The 21,012-nt window shown below is 39.0% G+C and overlaps 1 protein-coding gene across 10 annotated transcripts in view; it reads left to right on the top strand.

Moving 5' to 3' along the window:
- LOC118616167 (protocadherin gamma-C4) overlaps positions 1–21,012 on the top strand; it is a 182,207-nt gene that overhangs the window by 136,278 nt on the left and 24,917 nt on the right. Inside the window, exon 1 of one of the 10 annotated variants that reach the window (XM_036241586.1) lies at positions 13,819–16,396. The exons of the other annotated variants lie outside the window; for them this stretch is intronic. Coding sequence (XP_036097479.1) covers positions 13,967–16,396 — 2,430 coding nt within the window. The 5' untranslated portion in view covers positions 13,819–13,966. Of the gene's footprint in view, positions 1–13,818; positions 16,397–21,012 lie in introns of those variants that run through there. 10 annotated transcript variants of the gene reach the window in all.

Here is a 21,012-nt window from a genome sequence, read left to right as displayed (position 1 = left end):
TTTAGTCGTAATTCCAGTTTGGTCCTGGGAGATGGACTGTGTAGCTTCTGTTCACTCTGCCGCCATTTTGGAATTCTGAGAAGTTGTGATTTTGATAAAGCTCCATATATTCACTTTTTCCTTTATAGTTTTTATTTTTTATATCCTATTTAATAAGTCTTTGCTTATTGCTAAGTTCTGTTTACTTTCTCCTATATTTTCTTCTAGAATTTATATAATTTTAACATTATAATTTGGTATATGATCCATTTCGAGTTGATGCTAGTGTATGATGTGAAGCTTCATATTTTTCCAAAGGGATATCAAGCTGTGCCTTTGGAAAATTTGCTGAGAAGTTTACCTTTTCCCATTAAGTAATCTTGGCACCTTCCTCAAAAATCATTTGATTATCAATATGTGTCTTTTTGTGGAATCTCTATTATAATACATGTATATCTATAGTATTATAATAAAGTATTGAATTTATGTAGTGTTAGTTCTCCGACTTTGTTTTTCTTTTTCAAAATTGTTTTTGCTATTCTAAACCCTTTAATTTTTGTGTAAATTTTGGTGTCATGCTGTCACTTCCTGAAGAACAAAAAAGACTTCTGGATATTGATTAGGGTTGCATTGATTCTATAACTTCAATTTAGGAAAAATTAATTATATCATTGACTTTTTCAATCCATGAATATGGTATATCTCTTCATATATTTAAGTGTTCTTTAATTTCTCTAAGCTATGTTTTGTGCTTTTCAGTGTGCAGATTTTCTGATGTTTTATAAATTCACTGCTTATTATTTAATGTTTTCTACTATTATGAATAGCATTTAAATTTTTTTTATTTTTGCATTGGCTGGTTTGGCTGTGGTTAGAGCATCGGCCCATTGACCAAAGAGTCACAGGTTCGAGTCCAATCAAAGGCACATACCTTGGTTGCGGTTCAGTCTCCAGCCCTGGTCGGGATCAGCAGGAGGCAACCAGTCAATGTGTCTCCCTCACATCCATGTTTCTCTCTCTCTCTCTCTCTTTCTCTCCCTCCCTCCTTCCCTCCCTTCCTCCCGCTATCTCAAGGTGAATGGAAAAATATCTTATGGTTAGAATTTTAAAAATGTTTTTTATTTTCTGCCCTGGCCGGTTTTGCTCAGCGGTTAGAGCACTGGCCTGAGGTCCAGAGAGACCCAGATTCAGTTCCTGCTAAGGGCACGTACTTCTGTTGCAGTTTGTCCCCAGCCCTGGTTGGGTCATGTGGGTGGCAACCACTCGATGTGTCCTTTTCATGTCGATGTTTTCTCTCTCATGCTCTCCTTCCCACTCTATCTGAACAAAAAATGGAAAAATGTGCTTGGGTGAAGATAAATTTTTTTTTTTTTTTAATTTTCTAATGATCATTGCAAGTATATAAAAATACAATTGATTTTTAGCCCTGGCCGGTTTGGCTCAGCGGTTGGAGCGTCGGCCTGCGGTACAGAGAGACCTGGGTTCGGTTCCCGCTAAGGGCATGTACCTTGGTTGCAGTTTGTCCCCGGCCCTGGTTGGTCGTGCGGGTGGCAGCCACTCGATGTGTCTCTTCACGTTGATGCTTCTCTCTCTCTCTCTCTCCCTCCCGCTCTATCTGAACAAAAAATGAAAAAATGTCCTCGGGTGAGGATAAAAAATAAATAAATAAAATAAAATAAAATAAAAATACAATTGATTTTTAAATTGAATTTATTGAAGCAACATTGGTCATATTGATCTCTATCCTGGGCCCTTAATAAATTGACTTATGAATATTATAGGGTTTTTGGTTTTTAGTTGTTTTTTGAGATTCTTTGGGATTCTCTACATACACAAACATGTTTCCTGCAAAAAAAATAATAATATTCTATTTCTTTCTTTCTAATCTATATGCCTTTTCTTTCTTTTACTTACCCTGTTGCATTGGTTAGAACTTCCAGAGCAAAATCAAATAGAGATAGTGAGTGTGGACATTCTTGCCTTATTTCTAGTCTTTTCTGAGGGAAAGCATTTAGTTTTCCACCATTATGTGTCCATAGATACATTTTAACAGATTGAGGAAGTTTCCTTTATTTCTAGTTTGTTGAGAGTTATCATGAGTGAGTGTTAAATTTTGCCAAATGCCTTTTTGCTTCTATTGAACTGACCATATAACTTTTCAGTTTTACTTGCTAATATGGTAAATTACATAGATTGAGTTTTAAATGTTTGATCAACTTCGCAATTTGTTTGTTTATGAAAGATATTAGTCTGTACTTTATTTTTCTATAATTTCTTTATCTCATTTTGTTATTGGAATAACAGCTTTTGGGTTTCTTGATTTTCTCTATTATTTGTTCATTTCATTAATTTCTACTCTCATTTTTATTTCCATCCTTCTACCATATTTTGTTTATCTGTTCATCCATTGATGGACATTTAGATTGATTGCAGTTTGGGGCTATTATGAAAAAATGTTGCTATGAACATGTACTACAAGTCTTTGTATGCATATATGTTTTCATTTAGCTTGGGTATATACCTAGGAGCTCAATTTCATTGGTTTCTGCACTTGTATTTATTAACTTTTTCCCTCTCTGCTTGCTTTGTGTTTATTTTGCTCTTCTTTTTCTAGTTTCTTGAGGTGAATCATAGTCTATGTATTTGAGACATTTTCTCTTATTGCTGGTGTTATACACTTACCTCTTAGGACTGCTTTAGTTGAATTCCATAAATTTTGATGTTGTATTTTCATTTTCAGTTCACTGTATATTTAAATTTCCTCAGAGACTTACTCTTCGAGCCATGGATTATTTAGAACTGTGTTGTTTTATTTCCAAGTGTTTAGAAATTTTCCTGTTATCTCGATTTTTATTTTAATTCCAGATGGTCAAAGCATATATTCTGTGTGATTTCCATTTTTTTGAATTTGTTGAGCTTTGTTTTCTGCCCTGGATTTGATCAGAATATGTTCTTTTGTTGGGTGAAATGCTCTATAAGTGTCAGGTCCTATTAATTAATGGGGGAATTCATTTCTATATTCTTGTTAGTAATGCTATCAATTGTTGGAAAAGAGGTTTATTGATTATTGTTCACTTCTATATACTTGTTAGTAGTTCTGTTAATTGTTGTCAAATTGTTGAATTCTCCAACTATAACAGTGGGTTTGTCTATTTTATCTTTCAGTTATATCAGTTTTTGTTACATGTGTTTTGAAGTTCTATTGTTTAGTATATACATATTTAAGATGACTATGTCTTCCTGGTGGATTGACCATTTTATCATTGCATTTTATCCCTCTTTGTCCCTGGCAATTTTATTCTGATAAGTAGGCATTTAAGATTCTTCTTGATGATTGATAAAGTAACCTTTTTGTCATTTTGAAATGTCTCTCTTTTTCTCAGCTAATATATCTTGACTGAAGGTCTACTTTCTTCTGATATTAACATAGCCACTAAGCTTTCTTATAATTAGTTTTTGCATGACATATATTTTTCCTACCTCATTTTAGATTAATTAAGTATTGCTTAATATTCCATTAGTTTATTAGATATCCTCTTTATTTTATTTTATTTTATTTTATTTTATTTGTACCTGCCCCTAGCAGAAACTGAACCCGGGACTCTCTGGTCCGCAGGCCAATGTTCCAACTGCTCAGTCAAACCGGCCAGGGCTCCTAGTAGTTGTTCTAGGGTTTACAGTATGCATCCTTAACTCGTCACTATAAATATAATTCACATAATGTATAGCATTTCATGTATAATGAAGTACTCTTTAACAATATACTTATATTTTCCTTCTGTTTTTACTTTTTGTACTATTGTCACACATTTTACTTCTGCATTTTAAGCCCCCAAATATGTTGTTTTTGATTTTTGTTTTAAATCCTCACCTGAGGATATTTTTCTATTTATCTTCAGATAGAGTGGGAGGGAGAGAGAGAGAAACATTGACATGAGAGGGACACATCGACTGGTTGCCTCCTGCACTACCCCAATGAGGGCAAGGGACGAAGCACAACTGAAGTACGTGCCCTTGACTGGAATTGAACCCGCGACTCTTTGGTCTGCAGACCAACACTCTACTGCTGAGCCAAACCGGCCAGAGCAATATTTTTGCTTTAACTAATCAATTCTCTTTTAAAGAAATTTAAAAGTGAGAAGAGCCCTGGCCAGTTTGGCTCAGCGGTTAGAGTGTCGGCCTGCGGTCCGGAGAGGCCCGGGTTCGGTTCCCGCTAAGGGCACGTACTTCGGTTGCAGTTTGTCCCCGGCCCTGGTTGGTCGTGCGGGTGGCAGCCACTCGATGTGTCCCTTCACGTTGATGTTTCTCTCTCTCTCTCCCTTCCTCTCTCTCCCTCCCACTCTATCTGTACAAAAAATGGAAAAATGTCCTCGGGTGAGGATAAAATAAAAAAAAATAAAATAAAAAAAATAAATAAATAAAAGTGAGAAGGAAAGTCTTTTATATGTAACCTACATTTTTATCATTTCTGTCACTAATTTCTTTACATAGATTCAAGTTTCCATCTGGTATCTTTTTCCTTCAGACTAAAGAATTTCCTTTAATGTTTCTTGCAATATAGATCTGCTGGTTGCATATTTTCTTTATTTTTCTGGAAAAAAAATCTTTATTTTACCTTCATTTTTGAGAGAGAGTTTTGCTGGATATAAAATTCTAGGCTGACAGTTTTTTTCTTTAAGCACTTTAAAGCTATTGTTCCTCTCTCTCTTCTATTTTGCATTGTTTCTGATTAGAAGTCTATAATCTTTTGAATCTTTGTTCCCCCATTATTTAATGTTTTTTTTTTTTCTTCCAGCTGTTTCTAAAACTTTCTCTTTATCAGAGGCTTTCATAAATGTGATTATGATGGACCTTTGTGTGTTTTCTTTTATGTTTATCCTACTCGGAATTCATTGAACTTCTTGATTCTGTAGGTCCATAATTTTCTTTAAGTTTAGGAGGTTTGGGCTACATTTATTCAAATATTATTTGTCACATTTATATACAATTTTGAAACTTCAATTTCATTTTTGTTAGACCACTTGATAATTTCCCACAGTTGGCTAAACCTCTGTTAATTTAAAAATTGTATTTCAGTTTGGATAGTCTCTGTTGCTCTGTCTGAAAGTTCAATGATTTTTTTTCCGTCAGTATCTAGTCTACTGCTAATCCCACCTAGTGAAGTTTTCATTTCACTTATTGTTCGCATCTAGAAATTAAATTTCATTCTTTTATTTCACTTCATTTTTCTCATTATCTTCATGTTTTCTTTTTAATCTTTGATAATATTTACAATAGCTGATTTAAAGTCCTTGTCTGCTAATTTCATCACCTATGTCATTTCTAGTGTTTATTTTCTTCCCGGTTATAGGTAACAACTTTCTGCTTATTTGCATAACTAATAATGTTTTTACTGGATGGCAGACATTTTAAATGTTGCATTGTTGAAAGTTTGGATTTTGTTGTCTCTAAGAAGTATTGAAGGTTTTCAAGTTATTTGCAGATCAGGTTGATCTTTTCAAGGCTTGTTTTTAAACTTTGTTAGGATGGGTCTATAGAAACTTTTGCTTTGAGCTAGTTTAGACCTACTGTTAAATTTTGACGTTTTTATTTTTTAATTTTTCTGAGTGTTTGGCGTGGTCTCTGTATTCTGGCTAAATGGAATTCAAATATTTCCCATCTCTGTGGGAACTTTAGGAATTCTTCAGCTAATAGCTCCCTTGACAGTTGTTCTTTGCCCAGCTTCAAAAGAATGTCAGTCTATGTATACTCAGATTATCATTCAGCCCAAAACTCAGGGGAGTCCTTATCCAAATGTCTAGAGTTCTTTATGTAGCTCTTCTCTCTCTGGTGTTCTGTCCCACAAATTCTGGCTAAATTCTCCAAATTCTAATCTCTCCAAATTCTAATTTCTATTCAGCAAAGCCACCGTGTTATTCTTAGATTTTTCCTTTCCTGACTCATCATCTGAAAATTGCTTCCAGGCAAAAAACAAACAAACAAACAAAAAAACCAGAGATCCTAGAACTCACTACATTTGTTCCTTTCACTCAGTTTTGAACTACTTTTGAGCAAATGTCTAAAAACATTTTTTCCCACATTTGCATCAATCTTCTAGTTATTTGTAGTGATATGACTAGTACCACACAGTCAAAATAAAAAATATTCACTTTGCTTTTTGCACTAATAATAGATCCTGGAAATCTTCTACATCAATTTATAGAGATCTTTGTTTTATTTATTTTCTATGTTTTTATTGATTTATTAGAGAGAGAAAAACATCAATATGAGAAAGAATTGACTGGTTGCCTCCTGCATGCCAGTTTGTCTCTTGACTGGGAATGAGACCTGTACCTCTCAGCCCCTGGGCTACCTCTCAGTCCATGGGCCATTGTTCAATTCACTGAGCCACACTAGCTGGGCTGTTTTATTTTTTTAATATGTAGCTTTATAAAACTCCATTGTATGTATACATATCATAGACTATTTGACCAATCTGTAGTTTGTCATTTGGTAGTTTCCAATCTATTTTGCAATTACATATAATTTTGTAATGAATACCTTGGTACATATGTCTTTTCATAATTTTTATGGTGTATATTAGGGTAAATTCCTAAAACTGTGATTGTTATGTCATAAGCTAAATACATAAATAGTTTTGTCAAATATTACTATTTCCTTCCATATAGGTTGTACCATTTTGCATTCTAACCAATAGATGAGAATGTTAATTTTCCAAAATTCTCATCTACAGAGTATGTGTCAGATTTTACACTTTTGCCAATCTGATCAGTAAAAATAGTTTTCATTGGAATTTTTTTCATTATGATTGAAATTAAACACCTTTTAATATGTGTAAGAGCCAGTTTGTCTCCTTTTAAAAGTTGTCTGTTCAGCCCTGGCTGTTTTTGCTCAGTGGTTAGAGCGTCAGCCCGCAGACCAGAGAGTCCCAGGAGAGTCCCGGGTTTGGTTCCCCCTAAGGGCATATACCCCTGGTTGCTGTTTGTCCCAGGCCCCAACCAGTCCATGTGTGGCTCTCACATTGATGTTTCTGTCTTTCTTCCTCCCGCTCTATCTGAAAATAAATGTGATAATGTCCTCAGGGTGAGGATAAAAAAAAGTGATCTGTTCATGTCTTATGTTTATTTTTCTATGAGCGTTTTAAGTGTTTCATCCTAAAATTTTAAGTATATATATATATATAGTTGTTGTTGTTGTTGTGGTACGTGCCCCTAGCAGGAACCAAACCCGGGACTCTCTGGTCCACAGGCCAATGCTCAACCGCTGAGCCAAACTGGCCAGGGCATTAAGTTATTTATATATTTAGAGACATTAGCTCTTTGTCCAAGATACAAGTTTCAAATATATATTTTTTGCATTTAATTTGCCTTTCAACTTTGTTTATGGTATTTTTTGCCATGTAACCCTTTTTCCCCTGTATTTATTTATTTTTTAATCAAATGAATCAGGCTTTTCTTGTATTGCATTTAGGTTTGGAGTCATAGTTAGAAAGCCTTGCTATACATTCAGGATATTGAAAAATTCATTAGTTTTCTTCTAGGATTTGTATGGGGTTTTTTTTGGGGGGGGGGGTTGTTATTTGGTTTTTACTTTTAGATTCCTGGACTTTATTCTTGTGTGTATTGAGGTATGGATTTAATTTTATCTTTGTTTTTTTCTTTTTTTTTTTTAAATCCTCACTTGAGGACACTTTTGCATTTATTTTCAGATAGAGCAGAAGGAAGAGAGAGGGAGAAACATCAATGTGAGAGAGACACACTGAGTGGCTGCCACCCACACGAGCCTAACTGGGGCCGGAGACAAACTGCAGCCAAGGTACGTGCCCTTAGCGGGAACTGAACCCGGGACTCTCTGGTCCATGGGCTGGCGCTCTAACTGCTGAGCCAAACCAGCCAGGGTTATCTTTGTTTTTTTTCTAAGTGGCTATCCAAGTATCCCAATATCATTTATTAAAAACTTCATCTTTGCCCCAGTGATTTGAAATAGTATCTTTATCATATACTAAATTTATGTGTTGCCAGGTTTTAATGATCAGAAAGCTATACTTTTTCTCACTTAAAATTATCATTACATATTGAAGTGAAGTACTTAATTTAGAAAAAATAAACAATATAGCCATATAAGGCTACCCATCTGGTAATTTAGATAACAATATAATAACAGCATTCTTGGAAAAAATTGAACAAATTCTATCTAAGGAAAATTGAGGTATCTTGGGAGACTTTCATGTGAACAAATTTAGTAGTCTTTTGCAAGTAGTTTCCTGGCATATCTAAGCTTTGTGATATAATAAGCAATAAGAGAGTACTTATGTGATCAAAACTAGAAGAGAATAGCATTCAGATGGGAGAAGAAGCAAACATTTTTTTCTTAAACTTTTGACCTCTAAAATCACTGACTGTACTTCCAAAATATTTTGATGAGATAATTTTTTCTTGTTCTAAGGGTAAATAAAATGGAGGTCTTAAAAAACTTATTCTTAGTATTCATAGATAATCTTTTACTTTTTAAATACGTTTTATTTGGCTCTGGTCAGTTTGGCTCAGTGGTTGGAGCATCGGCCTGCAGACCAGTGAGTCCCGGGTTTGGTTCCTGCTAGGGGCATGTGCCAAAATAAATACATACATACATACATAAATGCAACTTATTTATTTATTTATTTTAGAGAGAGAGGAAGGGAAAGAGAGATAGAAACATCGATGTGAGAGAGAAACATTGATGAGCTGCCTCCTGCACATCCCCTACCAGGGATCAAGCCTGCAACCCAGGCATGTGCCCTGACTGGGAAACTAACTGGGATGGTGGGATGATGCTCAATCCACTGAGCCACACAGGCTAGGCCATAGGTCATCTTTTAAAATCCAAGTATGCAAAACACAAATAGCTTCAGGTAAATATTAAGCTAAACCATTCTGCCTCTTCACCAAATCCTTGAATCTCACCTGTCTAAATTGTCATACATATTTGATTAATCTATTGATTATTTGTTTTTATGCCATTTTTATGCCTCAAATGATCCCTTAATTTGACCTTAAGATGTCCCTCAAATAGGCAAATTAGATTGAATTGAGAAATTATTAGATGATATTTAGGACTTTAAGGGGGTAATACATAAATTCTTCCTTGAATGCAGTAATTTAATAGTATCATGAGTAGGCTTTTCTGATATTACTGACTCTCTGGGGACAAATATTAGGTAATTACCTAATATTAAAAATAATATTAAAAAATGTTTATGGAGAGCTTCCTCTGTGCTAGGCAAGGCCAGCATCATAGACATATGGCCTGTGCAGTCACACTGCCCCCCATTCTTGGAAGAGCCCTGTATTTGGATTAATCCTCTGCTGTCACCATCTCAAAATTCTTAGTACTTTTTAAACAAGGAGCCCTCTATTTTTATTTTGCATTAACCCCACAAATTATGTAGCCAGTCCTGGTACCAAACATTATGTATAACAAAGAGAGTATATAATTTAATTTTTATATATATATATATATATATATATATATATATATATATATTTATCCTCACCCGAGGATATTTTTCCATTTTTGTACAGATAGAGTGGGAGGGAGAGAGAGGAAGGGAGAGAGAGAGAGAGAGAAACATCGACGTGAAGGGACACATCGAGTGGCTGCCACCCGCACGACCAACCAGGGCCGGGGACAAACTGCAACCGAAGTACATGCCCTTAGTGGGAACCGAACCCGGGTCTCTCCGGACCGCAGGCCGACGCTCTAACCGCTGAGCCAAACTGGCCAGGGCTAATTTATATTTTTGAAAGATCCCTCAGGTTTCTGCATGTGAAATGGATTTTAGGGAAAATAAAAGAGGAAATAAAAAGACCAGAGAGGAAGCTATGACATTATTTAAGGTGGTTTTGACTCAGGTAGTAGCTGTGGAGAGGGAGAGTAATTGATAGATTCAAATATACTTCGGAGGTTGTAAGCATTGGCATGACTGGTAATGAATGGAATGTGGGATATACAAAAAGATGTTAAGACCGACAGGAATTTTTGACTGGGCTAGAAGTGCCCCTTGAGAAAGAACAGGTTTGAAGGTGTAGTTAAGAATTGGGTTGGACATTATGCTAAGTGAAAGAAGCCAGATACAGAAGACTGTGTATTTTATCATCCCACTTTTATGAGATTTCTGGAACAGACAAAACTACATAGAAAGTAGATAAGTGGTTGCCTGAGGGTGGGGGTAAGAGTGAAGATTGACTGCTGACAGGCCTAAGGGAACTTTTGGGGGTGAAGGGAGTAATCTAAAACTGGATTGTGGTGTTGATTGCATAACTGCATAAATTTGCTAAAAATCATTGATTGTCTAGGTGAACTCTATGATAAGTATAAAGCTGTTAAAAGATTAAAATGAGAGATTAAGATGCCCATGGTTATATCAAGGAGTACTGTTATTATTCCCATTTTATAGATCAAGAAAATAAAAGAGAAGTTAAAAATAAAAACTTCATGGTTACATAGCTGTTAAGTGTAATGTCCAGTATTGGAACTTGAGTCTTCTGGACACTAAAGCCTCACTCTTGACCACTAAAATGCATTTACTTTTTATTTAAAAATTACATTGTATTTGTGCATCCCATTGATCAGAGTTTCTTTTAAAATAAAAAAAGAGAGAAAAGAAGATTGATCCTATACAACGGTGTTTCCATTTCTCTTGGATATAGGTGACACAGCTAGTTAGTTATTTCATCTTTGTTTATCTCCAGTAAGTTGTATTAGCACACCTTACTTGGTTCTTTGGTGAACTATATTTTCTCTTTCAAATTATTATGTTAAGGAATAGTTTCGTTAGGCCACCTGGTAGCTTGAAAGAGTGACTGTATCTTCCAAAAATGCTTATGGATGTACATAAATGAATATATATATATATATATATATATATATATATATATCCCTTAGTAAATTTTATTTGTACTATACCAGTAACATGATGATTGCCATGTTAATAAGCATATAAGTATAGGGAAATGTTGGTCAAAGAGTACAAACTTTTAGTTATAAAATGAATAAGTTATGAGAATCTAATATACAGCATGGTAACTATAGTTAACAGTACTGTAGTGTATACTTGAAATTTGCTGAAATAATAGATCTTAAATGTTCTTAACACACACACAATGGCAACTAGGTGAGGTGATAAATGTGTTAACTATATTGTAATCATTTCATTATATACATATATTAAATCATCATTTGTATACCTTGAATTTATATAATTTTGTCAATTTTACTTCAATAAAGCTAGGAGGGGGAGAAGCATTAAGTACCTACTGTATTAGACACCAGGTATACAAGTGATCATCAAAACAGGCATGGTCTGCCCTGGCTGGTTTGGCTCAGCGGTTAGAGCATCGGTTCTGCTAAGGGCATGCACCTTGGTTGCAGTTTATCCCCAGCCCTGGTTGGTCGTGTGGGTGGCAGCCACTCAATGTGTCCCTTTCATGTCAATGTTTCTCTTTCTCTCTCCCTTTCACTCTATCTGAACAAAAAATGGAAAAATGTCGTCGGGTGAGGATAAAAAAAAATTTTTTTAAAGGCATGGTCTCTCCCCTCCTGCAGCTTTTGTATTTTTTTAGTGAAAGAAGCAGACATTATGCTAAAACAAAACACATCACAAAATCTTTAATTGTGCTAGGTAAACAAAGGAAAATATAAGGTGCTCTGACAGAGGGAAAACTCCTGTTAGGAAATAATATTTAAACTGAGACCTGAAAGATTTGTAGAAGTTAGCACAGCAAAGGAAGGTAAGGGAAAGAAGCTTTCCTAGGAGAGGAACAGCCTGTGTGAAGGCCCCAGGGCACAAAAGAGCTTGGCTGGTCTGATGACCACACTGAAAGCAGTGTTATAGAATATCAAGAGAAGAAAACATGAAAACTCAGATACTATGCAAAAAAATTGTTATTTTATTTCAAGAGCAATGAGATGCTACTGAGGATTTTTGAGCTGGGGACTCATGATTCAATTAAAATGTTAAGATCATTTTGTGAAGAATAGGTCCAAGAGGGTTTTGCTGACTTATGAAGAGGTCTTAGAAAAACTATGGGCCTTATGAATGGGAAAACTACTTCAACTTGTAAAAGCTAGTTTTGAAAAGACATGTTATCAATTAAGTGATAGTGAATAGAAAATATGATTGATAAATTAGTTTATCTCAATAACCCACTAGATCCATGCTTCTAAAACTTTAATATGCATTCAGATCATCCAGGTATTTTGTTAAATGTAAATTCTGGTTCTGTGGGTCTGAAGTGGGATGTTTCAGTACTTCTAACAAACTCCCAGGTGATGCTATGCTGTGGGTCCTTGGCTCACATTTTGAGTAGCAAGTGACTGGGCTATAGTCTAAATTCTAAATATATTCTATAGAATATATTCTATCTTTTAATGTCTCTCAACCTTCTTGTGATCTAGCCAATTGTCATACTTGATTATTTGAATCCAGGGGTTTTAAGAGATAAAGTATTGAGGACATGGATAAACAGGTAAAATGTGGCTTTTCATCTTTTCAATAAATATTCTATATACTTACTTCCTGTCTACCTATCTAACCTGTCTGCCTACCTCCCAGCCTCAAGGTTCAGTTACACTTCAGAAAGAACTATATGCAATCAAAGCAATGTCTCAGTTATAGAGAAATAGCATGTGAGGCTCTAAAACTTTGCCTCTAATGGGGTGATTTGGGTCATTAATTGAGGCTTACTCTGTGCCAGGCATTTAACCTCCCTTATTCATTTAATAGATAGGAATCCAGGAACCCTTAGACTCTAAGGCTTAAAGGATAGTTTGGGGTTTTTTGTCCAAGGATGTACAACTCAGCTCTGACTTATTCATACCCAACTCTCTTATTCATCATCCTAATCATTTCTATTTTGTTTGTTTAGTAACTGCAATCTTAAATATGAAAAATTCGAGGTTCTTTATTCTGTGGGTAATGCCTTTGTATTTCTCTATAGACTTTATGGAGCTTTGCCATATTGCAATCATTTTATAAAGGTCTCAAGTGGTAAATAAGCCTACCCCCCACCCCTTTAGAGGAGAGGTGCTATCCTTTATTAGCAATGTGACTTCTCTTTGTGTCGTTTGAACCCAAGACCTTGAGAAACACATTGATCAAGTAAAGGAAAACGTTTAAGATTATGCTTTATGATTGAGATTATGCTCATTGGGGGAAAGGTAGGAAATTTCACGTTGCTCCCTGGTTTTTAGGGAAACAATATCCAGTTTTAAAAGAAATCTGCATTGAACGGAGTTACACCACAGTTATTAGTAGGTCTTGTTTTGCTTTACTGAGGAAGTGACAGGGAATGCTACAGTCTCATTTGGTAAGAGGTAAAAACTGCAATTAACATCTCCACAGAAATACTAACTTACTCCTTACTAGTAGAGTAATAGGTTTTACTCAGTCCTCCAACAAACCAAATTTGTTGGTGTTTTTCCAGACAGCGTCGTATCGTTTTCGGTTTGATTAGATCCCCCTTCTTGCGATTAAAGACAACCATCAAAATGTTTAATAGGCCTTGGTTTGGCTCGAAGACTTGCAGAATAGCCAGCTTCATCACCCTGCAATTGGCTTTCCAGGCTAAGTTAGGTTTCCGATGTACGGATGCTGCCAAGGCGCCTTGGCCGTAAACTCTGGAAGGAAGCCAAAGGAAAGTGAAGTTCCTGGCGCTAAGCGCTTGTCCCACTCAGAGAGCCGGCGCTAGCGCATTCTTCGTGCAGTTATTGGCTGGGACTCTGCGTGCCGCTGTCGGCCAATGAAGACGCGGGAGATCTGGCCCCGGCCCGTCCCCTCTCGGCGCCCCGGGATGAGGCAAAGACTGAACAGCCGGCGAGCAAATCAACGGCATCCGGAAAGCCATGTCAGATTCGGCGCCCAGCGCTCAAGCGCTAACCCGCTGAAAGTTTCTCAGCGAAAACGCCAGGACGATCTGGGCCCCGCTAAGAGGAGCTACCTTTGAGTGAGATGGTCCCAGAGGCCTGGAGGAGCGGACTGGTAAGCACCGGGAGAGTGGTGGGAGTTTTGCTTCTGCTTGGTGCCTTGCACAAGGCTTCCGCCGTCATTCGCTATGAGATCCTGGAGGAAAGAGAGAAGGGTTTCACGGTGGGCAACGTGGTCGCGGACCTTGGCTTGGATCTCGGCAGCCTGTCAGCCCGTCAGCTCCAGGTGGTGTCCAGAGCCAGCCGAAAATTCTTTGAGGTGAACCGAGAGACCGGAGAGATGTTCGTGAATGACCGCCTGGATCGAGAGGAGCTTTGTGGGACATTGCCCTCCTGCACGGTAACTCTGGAGTTGTTAGTGGTGACTCCACTTGAGCTCTTCAGGGCGGAAGTGGTGATTCAGGATATCAACGACAACAATCCCGCTTTCCCTACCCGGGAAATGAAATTGGAGATTAGCGAGGCCGTGGCGCCGGGCACGCGCTTTCCGCTGGAGAGCGCGCACGATCCCGATGTGGGAAGCAACTCTTTACAAACCTATGAGCTGAGCCGAAATGAGTACTTTGCGCTTCGAGTGCAGACGCGGGAGGACAGCACCAAGTACGCGGAGCTGGTGCTGGAGCGCGCCCTGGACCGGGAGCGAGAGCCAAATCTCCAGTTGGTGCTTACAGCGTTGGACGGAGGAACCCCGGCTCGCTCTGCCAGCCTTCCCATTCGCATCACCGTGCTGGATGCGAATGATAATGCGCCCTCCTTCAACCAGTCCCTGTATCGGGCGCGCGTCCTGGAGGATGCACCGCCCGGCACTCGCGTGGTGCAAATCCACGCAACCGATCTGGATGAAGGCCCCAACGGTGAAATCATTTATTCCTTCGGCAGCCACAACCGCGCCGGCGTGCGGGAACTATTCTCCTTAGACCTTGTAACCGGGGTGCTGACAATCAAGGGTCGACTGGATTTCGAAGACACAAAACTCCACGAGATTTACATACAGGCCAAAGACAAGGGCTCCAATCCCGAAGGAGCACATTGCAAAGTGTTGGTAGAGGTTGTGGATGTGAATGACAATGCCCCGGAGATCACAGTCACTTCCGTATACAGCCCAGTCCCCGAGGATGCTTCTCTGGGAACTGTCATCGCTTTGCTCAGTGTGACTGATCTGGATGCAGGGGAGAATGGGCTAGTGACTTGCGAGATTCCACCAGGACTCCCCTTCAGCCTTACATCTTCCCTCAAGAATTACTTTACTTTGAAAACCAGCGCAGCCCTGGATCGGGAGACTGTGCCAGAATACAACCTCAGCATCACTGCTCGAGATGCTGGAGCCCCTTCCCTCTCAGCCTTTACAACGGTGTGGGTGCAGGTGTCTGACATCAACGACAACCCTCCACAATCTTCTCAATCTTCCTATGACGTTTATGTGGAGGAAAATAACCTCCCCGGGGTTCCAATACTAAATCTGAGTGTCTGGGACCCCGATGCCCCACAGAATGCTCGGCTTTCCTTCTTTCTCTTGGAGCAAGGAGCTGAAACCGGGCTAGTGGGTCGCTATTTCACGATAAATCGTGACAGTGGCATAGTGTCATCTTTAGTGCCCCTGGACTATGAGGATAGGCGGGAGTTCGAATTAATAGCTCATATCAGCGACGGGGGCTCTCCGGTCCTGACCACCAACATCAGCGTGAACATATTTGTCACTGATCGCAATGACAACGCCCCTCAGGTCCTATACCCCCGACCTGGCCGGAGCTCGGTGGAGATGCTGCCCCGAGGTACCGCTGCCGGCCACGTGGTCACGCGGGTGGTGGGCTGGGACTCGGATGCAGGATACAACGCCTGGCTCTCCTACAGCCTCTTGGGAGCCCCCAACCAGAGCCTTTTTGCCGTGGGGCTTCACACGGGTCAAGTCAGTACTGCTCGCCCAGTCCAGGACACAGATTCGCCCAGGCAAACTCTCACGGTCTTGATCAAAGACGGTGGAGAGCCGTCGCTGTCCACCACCGCCACCCTGACTGTGTCAGTAACTGAGGAATCTCCAGAAGCCCGGGTTGAGTTCCCCTCTGGCTCTGCTCCTGGGGAGCAGAATAAAAATCTCACCTTTTATCTACTCCTCTCTCTAATCCTGGTCTCTGTGGGGTTTGCAGTCACAGTATTGGGAGTGATAATCTTCAAAGTTTATAAGTGGAAACAGTCCAGGGACTTATACCGAGCCCCCGTGAGCTCTCTATACCGAACGCCAGGGCCCTCTCTGCACGCTGACGCCGTGCGGGGTGGCCTGGTGCCGCCGCACCTTTACCATCAGGTGTACCTCACCACTGACTCACGCCGCAGCGACCCGCTGCTGAAGAAACCTGGGGCCGCCAGCCCTCTGGCCAGCCACCAGAACACACTGCGGAGCTGCGATCCGGTGTTCTATAGGCAGGTGTTGGGTGCAGAGAGCTCCCCTCCCGGACAGGTAAGGGTTAGCAAGTCATCCTGGACAAATATTGATGCCTTTTGATTCTTGCACTGTGTTCAGGAAGGTATGGAACCAGTTTTTGTTTATTTTTTAGTGATGAAGAAGTTTTCCTAATGATGCATCCACATTTTACCTAGTCCTTCCTAGATAAAGCATTGTGCCTTTACAAAGGGAATGGCCTGGCCAGAGTGTGGTTTGTGGTTGCTCACAGTGTGGAGTTAATTGACTCATCTGTAGACCCAACTTAACACCCTCAGTACTTGCTTGCTGTAGCAACTAACCAATCTTGCTAAGGAGCCATCTAACTATAACCCAAGATCTCAGCACTCAGAGTTTAGCTTGGTGTCATTTGCTGTGGGAACAAGCTACTGTATAACTCTAACCAGTGGCAGCTGCTAGGAATATAAAAACTACCTCATTTGTCCATCTTTCAAGCGATTGCCACATCTGCATTAAAACTAATGGTTTGCTGGTAATTTTCCTTTGCCTACACAGGTCCTATACCTCATTCTTAGATGATTTTCTATGAAAGAAATAAAATTCTAGGCATCCTTTAAATTTTATTTCAAGCACACTACTGGAAATGATGTACACATTAGTTATAAACTATTTTATGTTATAATAGTGATCCATGTGCATTTTAGAAAATTTGGAAAATAGAGAAATTTATAAAGAAAAATTAAAACTAACTGTAATCCCCCAATCTGAAGATAACTACCATTAACTGTAAAAGTAATCATTTACTTTAAAAATAAATCCAGACAATCCAAAACAACAAAGTACAAAATGAAAGTTTTTTTTTATACCTCCCGTGTAATTCCCTATTCTTCCAGCACTATTTTTCTTAGATATACACATGATGTGAAAGGTAGGTAAATTCATATCCTGGGAAAGGTAATGCTTTCATTTATTCAGGCTGATGTGTAGATGACTGCAAGGCATATTCTTGGACTAAAGCTTATGCACACTTTTGATGGTGAGAGAGCCACCATTTTGTTACTAATAAGTGTATAATTGTTATCAACCTCGAATTTGGCAGTTAGACAAATGAGGCTCCACCACTTACGAACTAGGAGTCCTTGGCCAAGTTCATCTTAAACCTGTTTCTCATATTGCAAAAAGGAAATAACAAGGGTCTTATAAGATTAGTGCATGATATAATATATGCACACTGTCTGGTGTCTCATAAGTGTTAAAAAATTCTTAGCTATTATTATTATTATTTTATTAGTTCTTTACCCACCCCAAATCTTTTTTAAAAATATTTTTTCATTTTTATTTATTGATTTGAGAGAGAGAGAAAGGGAGAGAAAAGTTGATTTGTTGTTCCACTTATTTATGCATTCATTGGTTGATTCTTGTATGTGTCCTGACCCAGGACCAAACCTGCAACCTTGGCATAGTGGGACGACACTTTGAATAATTGAGCTACCAGGCCAGGCCACTCACCCCAAATCTTAAACACACCTTGGAAATAAGCAAATCTGGAGATAGACAAAGTAGAGGCATATTTGGAAAGGCTAAGGGAAGATGAAAGCCAGAGAGAAGCAGCTGCTCCTCTTCTGGGCACACTGGAAAATAACTGGCACTTTCCTTAGCACAATGTTCTCAAACTTGGTTGCACACTAGAACTACCTAGGGACTTTTTGAAAATTCTGAAGCCCAGGCCACATCCCAAACCAATCAAAACACCATCTCTGGGAGTGGAACACAGGGATCAGTAATTTTTAAAGATCCCTAAGTAATTCCAGTGTGCAGAAAAGTTTAAAAAACACTGCTCTAGAACATGCCAGTCTATCAAGTAGCATATTTATGAAGCAAAGTGTTATTCTGGTGTTTACAGAACCAGGAGCCAGCCTTACTGAACCAGGCCAAACTTTAAAAAATTATGTGATATTATTTCCCAAGCTTAAAGTACTACATAGAATGGTTCAGAAGAGCATTGTAGGAAAGACATAAGATGATATTTTGGACACCTAAAGAGACAATCTTCCTAAACCACTAGGAACCAGGCAACTATTCTTTAAAAATCTAGAGCTGGACAATGGGTACGGGTCTCTTTTGGGGCTGGCAAAATGTTCTATAATTAGAATGTGGTGATGGTTGCATGGTTTTCGTATACGTGAATATACTAGAAAACTATTGAATTGTACACTTTAAAAAGATGAACTGTATAGTATATGAATTATAGCTCAACAAAGGTGTTTTAAAATCTAGAGTTGAGAGAATCACATACCTGGCATAAAAAGGTCAAGTCAAGGATATGTAGGATTAAGGCTTTATGATGCTCCAATTCTAGTAATAGACTATATGTGTGTTTGTTTTGGTGTGGACTTGTAAATATAAGGGATTAAGACCTGTAAGAGGTCTAGTTCTTGGATATTAAAAGCATCAGTAAAGGTCCAGTTTATGGTTATAGAGATGACAAACTGGTAGAAAGATCATTTAAGATGTTATAGAACAAGATTTTATTTCTTTCCAGACAGACCAGGGGTGGGAGTGGGGACAATCCTAGTTCTGCACATACTCGTTGTTTAGCTTTAGACAAATTTCTTAGTCTCTGAACTCATGTCCTCATCTATCTATAAAATAAAGAAAATGCCACCTTTCAAAATTGTTGAGAGTGAAAAGTAATGCACATAAAGGGTCTGTACTCAACACAAAGTACTCATATAAAACCTGAACGTTCAATAAATATTTATTTTATTTTATTTATTTTTAATCCTCACCCGAGGATATATATATATATATATATATATTTATCCTCACCCGAGGACATTTTTTCATTTTTTGCACAGATAGAGTAGGAGAGAGAGAGAGGAAGAGAGAGAGAGAGAGAGAGAGAGAGAGAGAGAGAGAGAGAGAGAGAAACATCAACGTGAAAGGGACACATCGAGTGGCTGCCACCCGCACGACCAACCAGGGCCGGGGACAAACTGCAACCAAGGTACATGCCCTTAGCGGGAACCGAACCCAGGTCTCTCCAGACCGCAGGCCGATACTCTAACCGCTGAGCCAAACTGGCCAGGGCTATTTTTCTATTTATCTTCAGATAGAGTGGGAGAGAGGGAAGAAGGGAAGGGGGGGGAGAGAGAGAGAGAGAAACATCGAGAGAGAAGGACACATTAACTGGTTGCCTCCCCCATGACCCTGACCAGGGCAGGGAATAAACTGCAACTAAGGTACATGCCCTTGGCCGGAATTGAACCTGAGATTTATTGGTCCACAGACTGATGCTCTACCACTGAGCCAAACCAGCCAGGGCTCAATAAATATTTATTAAACTAATAAATAATAATATCAATAATTTACCATTTATTGAGCATCCCTATGTGCCAGTCACCACAAAAGGGGAAGAGACACAGTCCTGCCATTATGGTACACAAAGTACCATAGGAAACAGACATGCAAAAAACAATAATACAAGAAGTAATGGGAGCAGAGGGAAAGGAACACCTAAGCCAGCCTGGGAAAATCAGTAGGACTTCGTAGAGGTAGTGATGCTTGAGCTGAGAACTGAAGATTGAGTAGTAGTTTATTGAATAGTGAAGGAGAAAGGGAGCAGAGAGGGGATCTTGTAGGAAATTCCGTGCTGAGGAATAATGGTATTACATTATTGCTGAACTTTACTGTTTTACATTATTGTAAAACAGTCTTTGCAAGAGATAAAATGAAGCAGGTAGGCAGGAATTAGATCTTGAATTACCTTTAGACCAGGCCAAGGAGTTTTTATGTTATTCTGTATCAGTGGTAGTCATTGCAGAATTTTGTTTGTTTGTTTGTTTGTTTGTTTTAGAGAGATTATTCTAGCAGCCATGAGTGAGATGGATTGGGAATATTGAGACTGGAGACAAAGAGAACAGTTAGTAGGCTATTATCATATTTGAAGAAAAGACTGATAGATGCTGGAACCACCACAGTGGCAGTATAGATGGAGGGAGATGACCGTAGTAAAATTGTCAGGACTTGTTGATTGACATAATATAGTAGTCAGGAAAAGGAATGAGTCAAGGATGACCGTACCTGTTCCAGTTGAGACAGTTGGGTGGATGATGGTGTCATTTACTGAAGTGAATCCTGGCATAAACACCTAGTAGGTCAGACTGGTTTACATGTCCATCATTCACCTGGGAGGAGGTTTAGGTGTTTTTGTAAAAGAACACAGAAAACAGATCCCTCCCTTTGAGACCAGGATGTTGGTTGCTGGCCTCACCATAGTCAAAGGATATTCCTGAGTTAGGATCATGGGTTTGGAAAAAATATATAAGGAAAATAAGAAATCCAGATTTTGCCAGTGATTTTGGCATCCACTGGCAATCTTAAGTGAGGATTCAAATGAGCTCAGAAATATGTCCAGACGAGGCTGAATTTTTCTTTGTGCTCTGGTGTGTTTTCCACTCAGATTACAGTTTGCAGGTAACTGCAGTGTGAAATGGGCTGTGTCTCTGCCTTTATACAAGGTGGTAGCCAGGCTAGTGGGGAGGGGGTTCTGGATCAGGGTGGGTGTGGAGTGACATCAAGTCTCCAGCTCCAAGGGGTGAAGTGAAAAGCTTGCTCTTTTGAAACAGTCTCTGTTGATAATTAGCAACATATCAAGCTTACCGTGGTGTCAA

Source organism: Molossus molossus, unplaced genomic scaffold (assembly GCF_014108415.1).
Source record: "Molossus molossus isolate mMolMol1 unplaced genomic scaffold, mMolMol1.p scaffold_m16_p_4, whole genome shotgun sequence".
NCBI lineage: Eukaryota > Metazoa > Chordata > Mammalia > Chiroptera > Molossidae > Molossus > Molossus molossus.
This window is presented reverse-complemented; position numbering and strand designations above follow the sequence as displayed.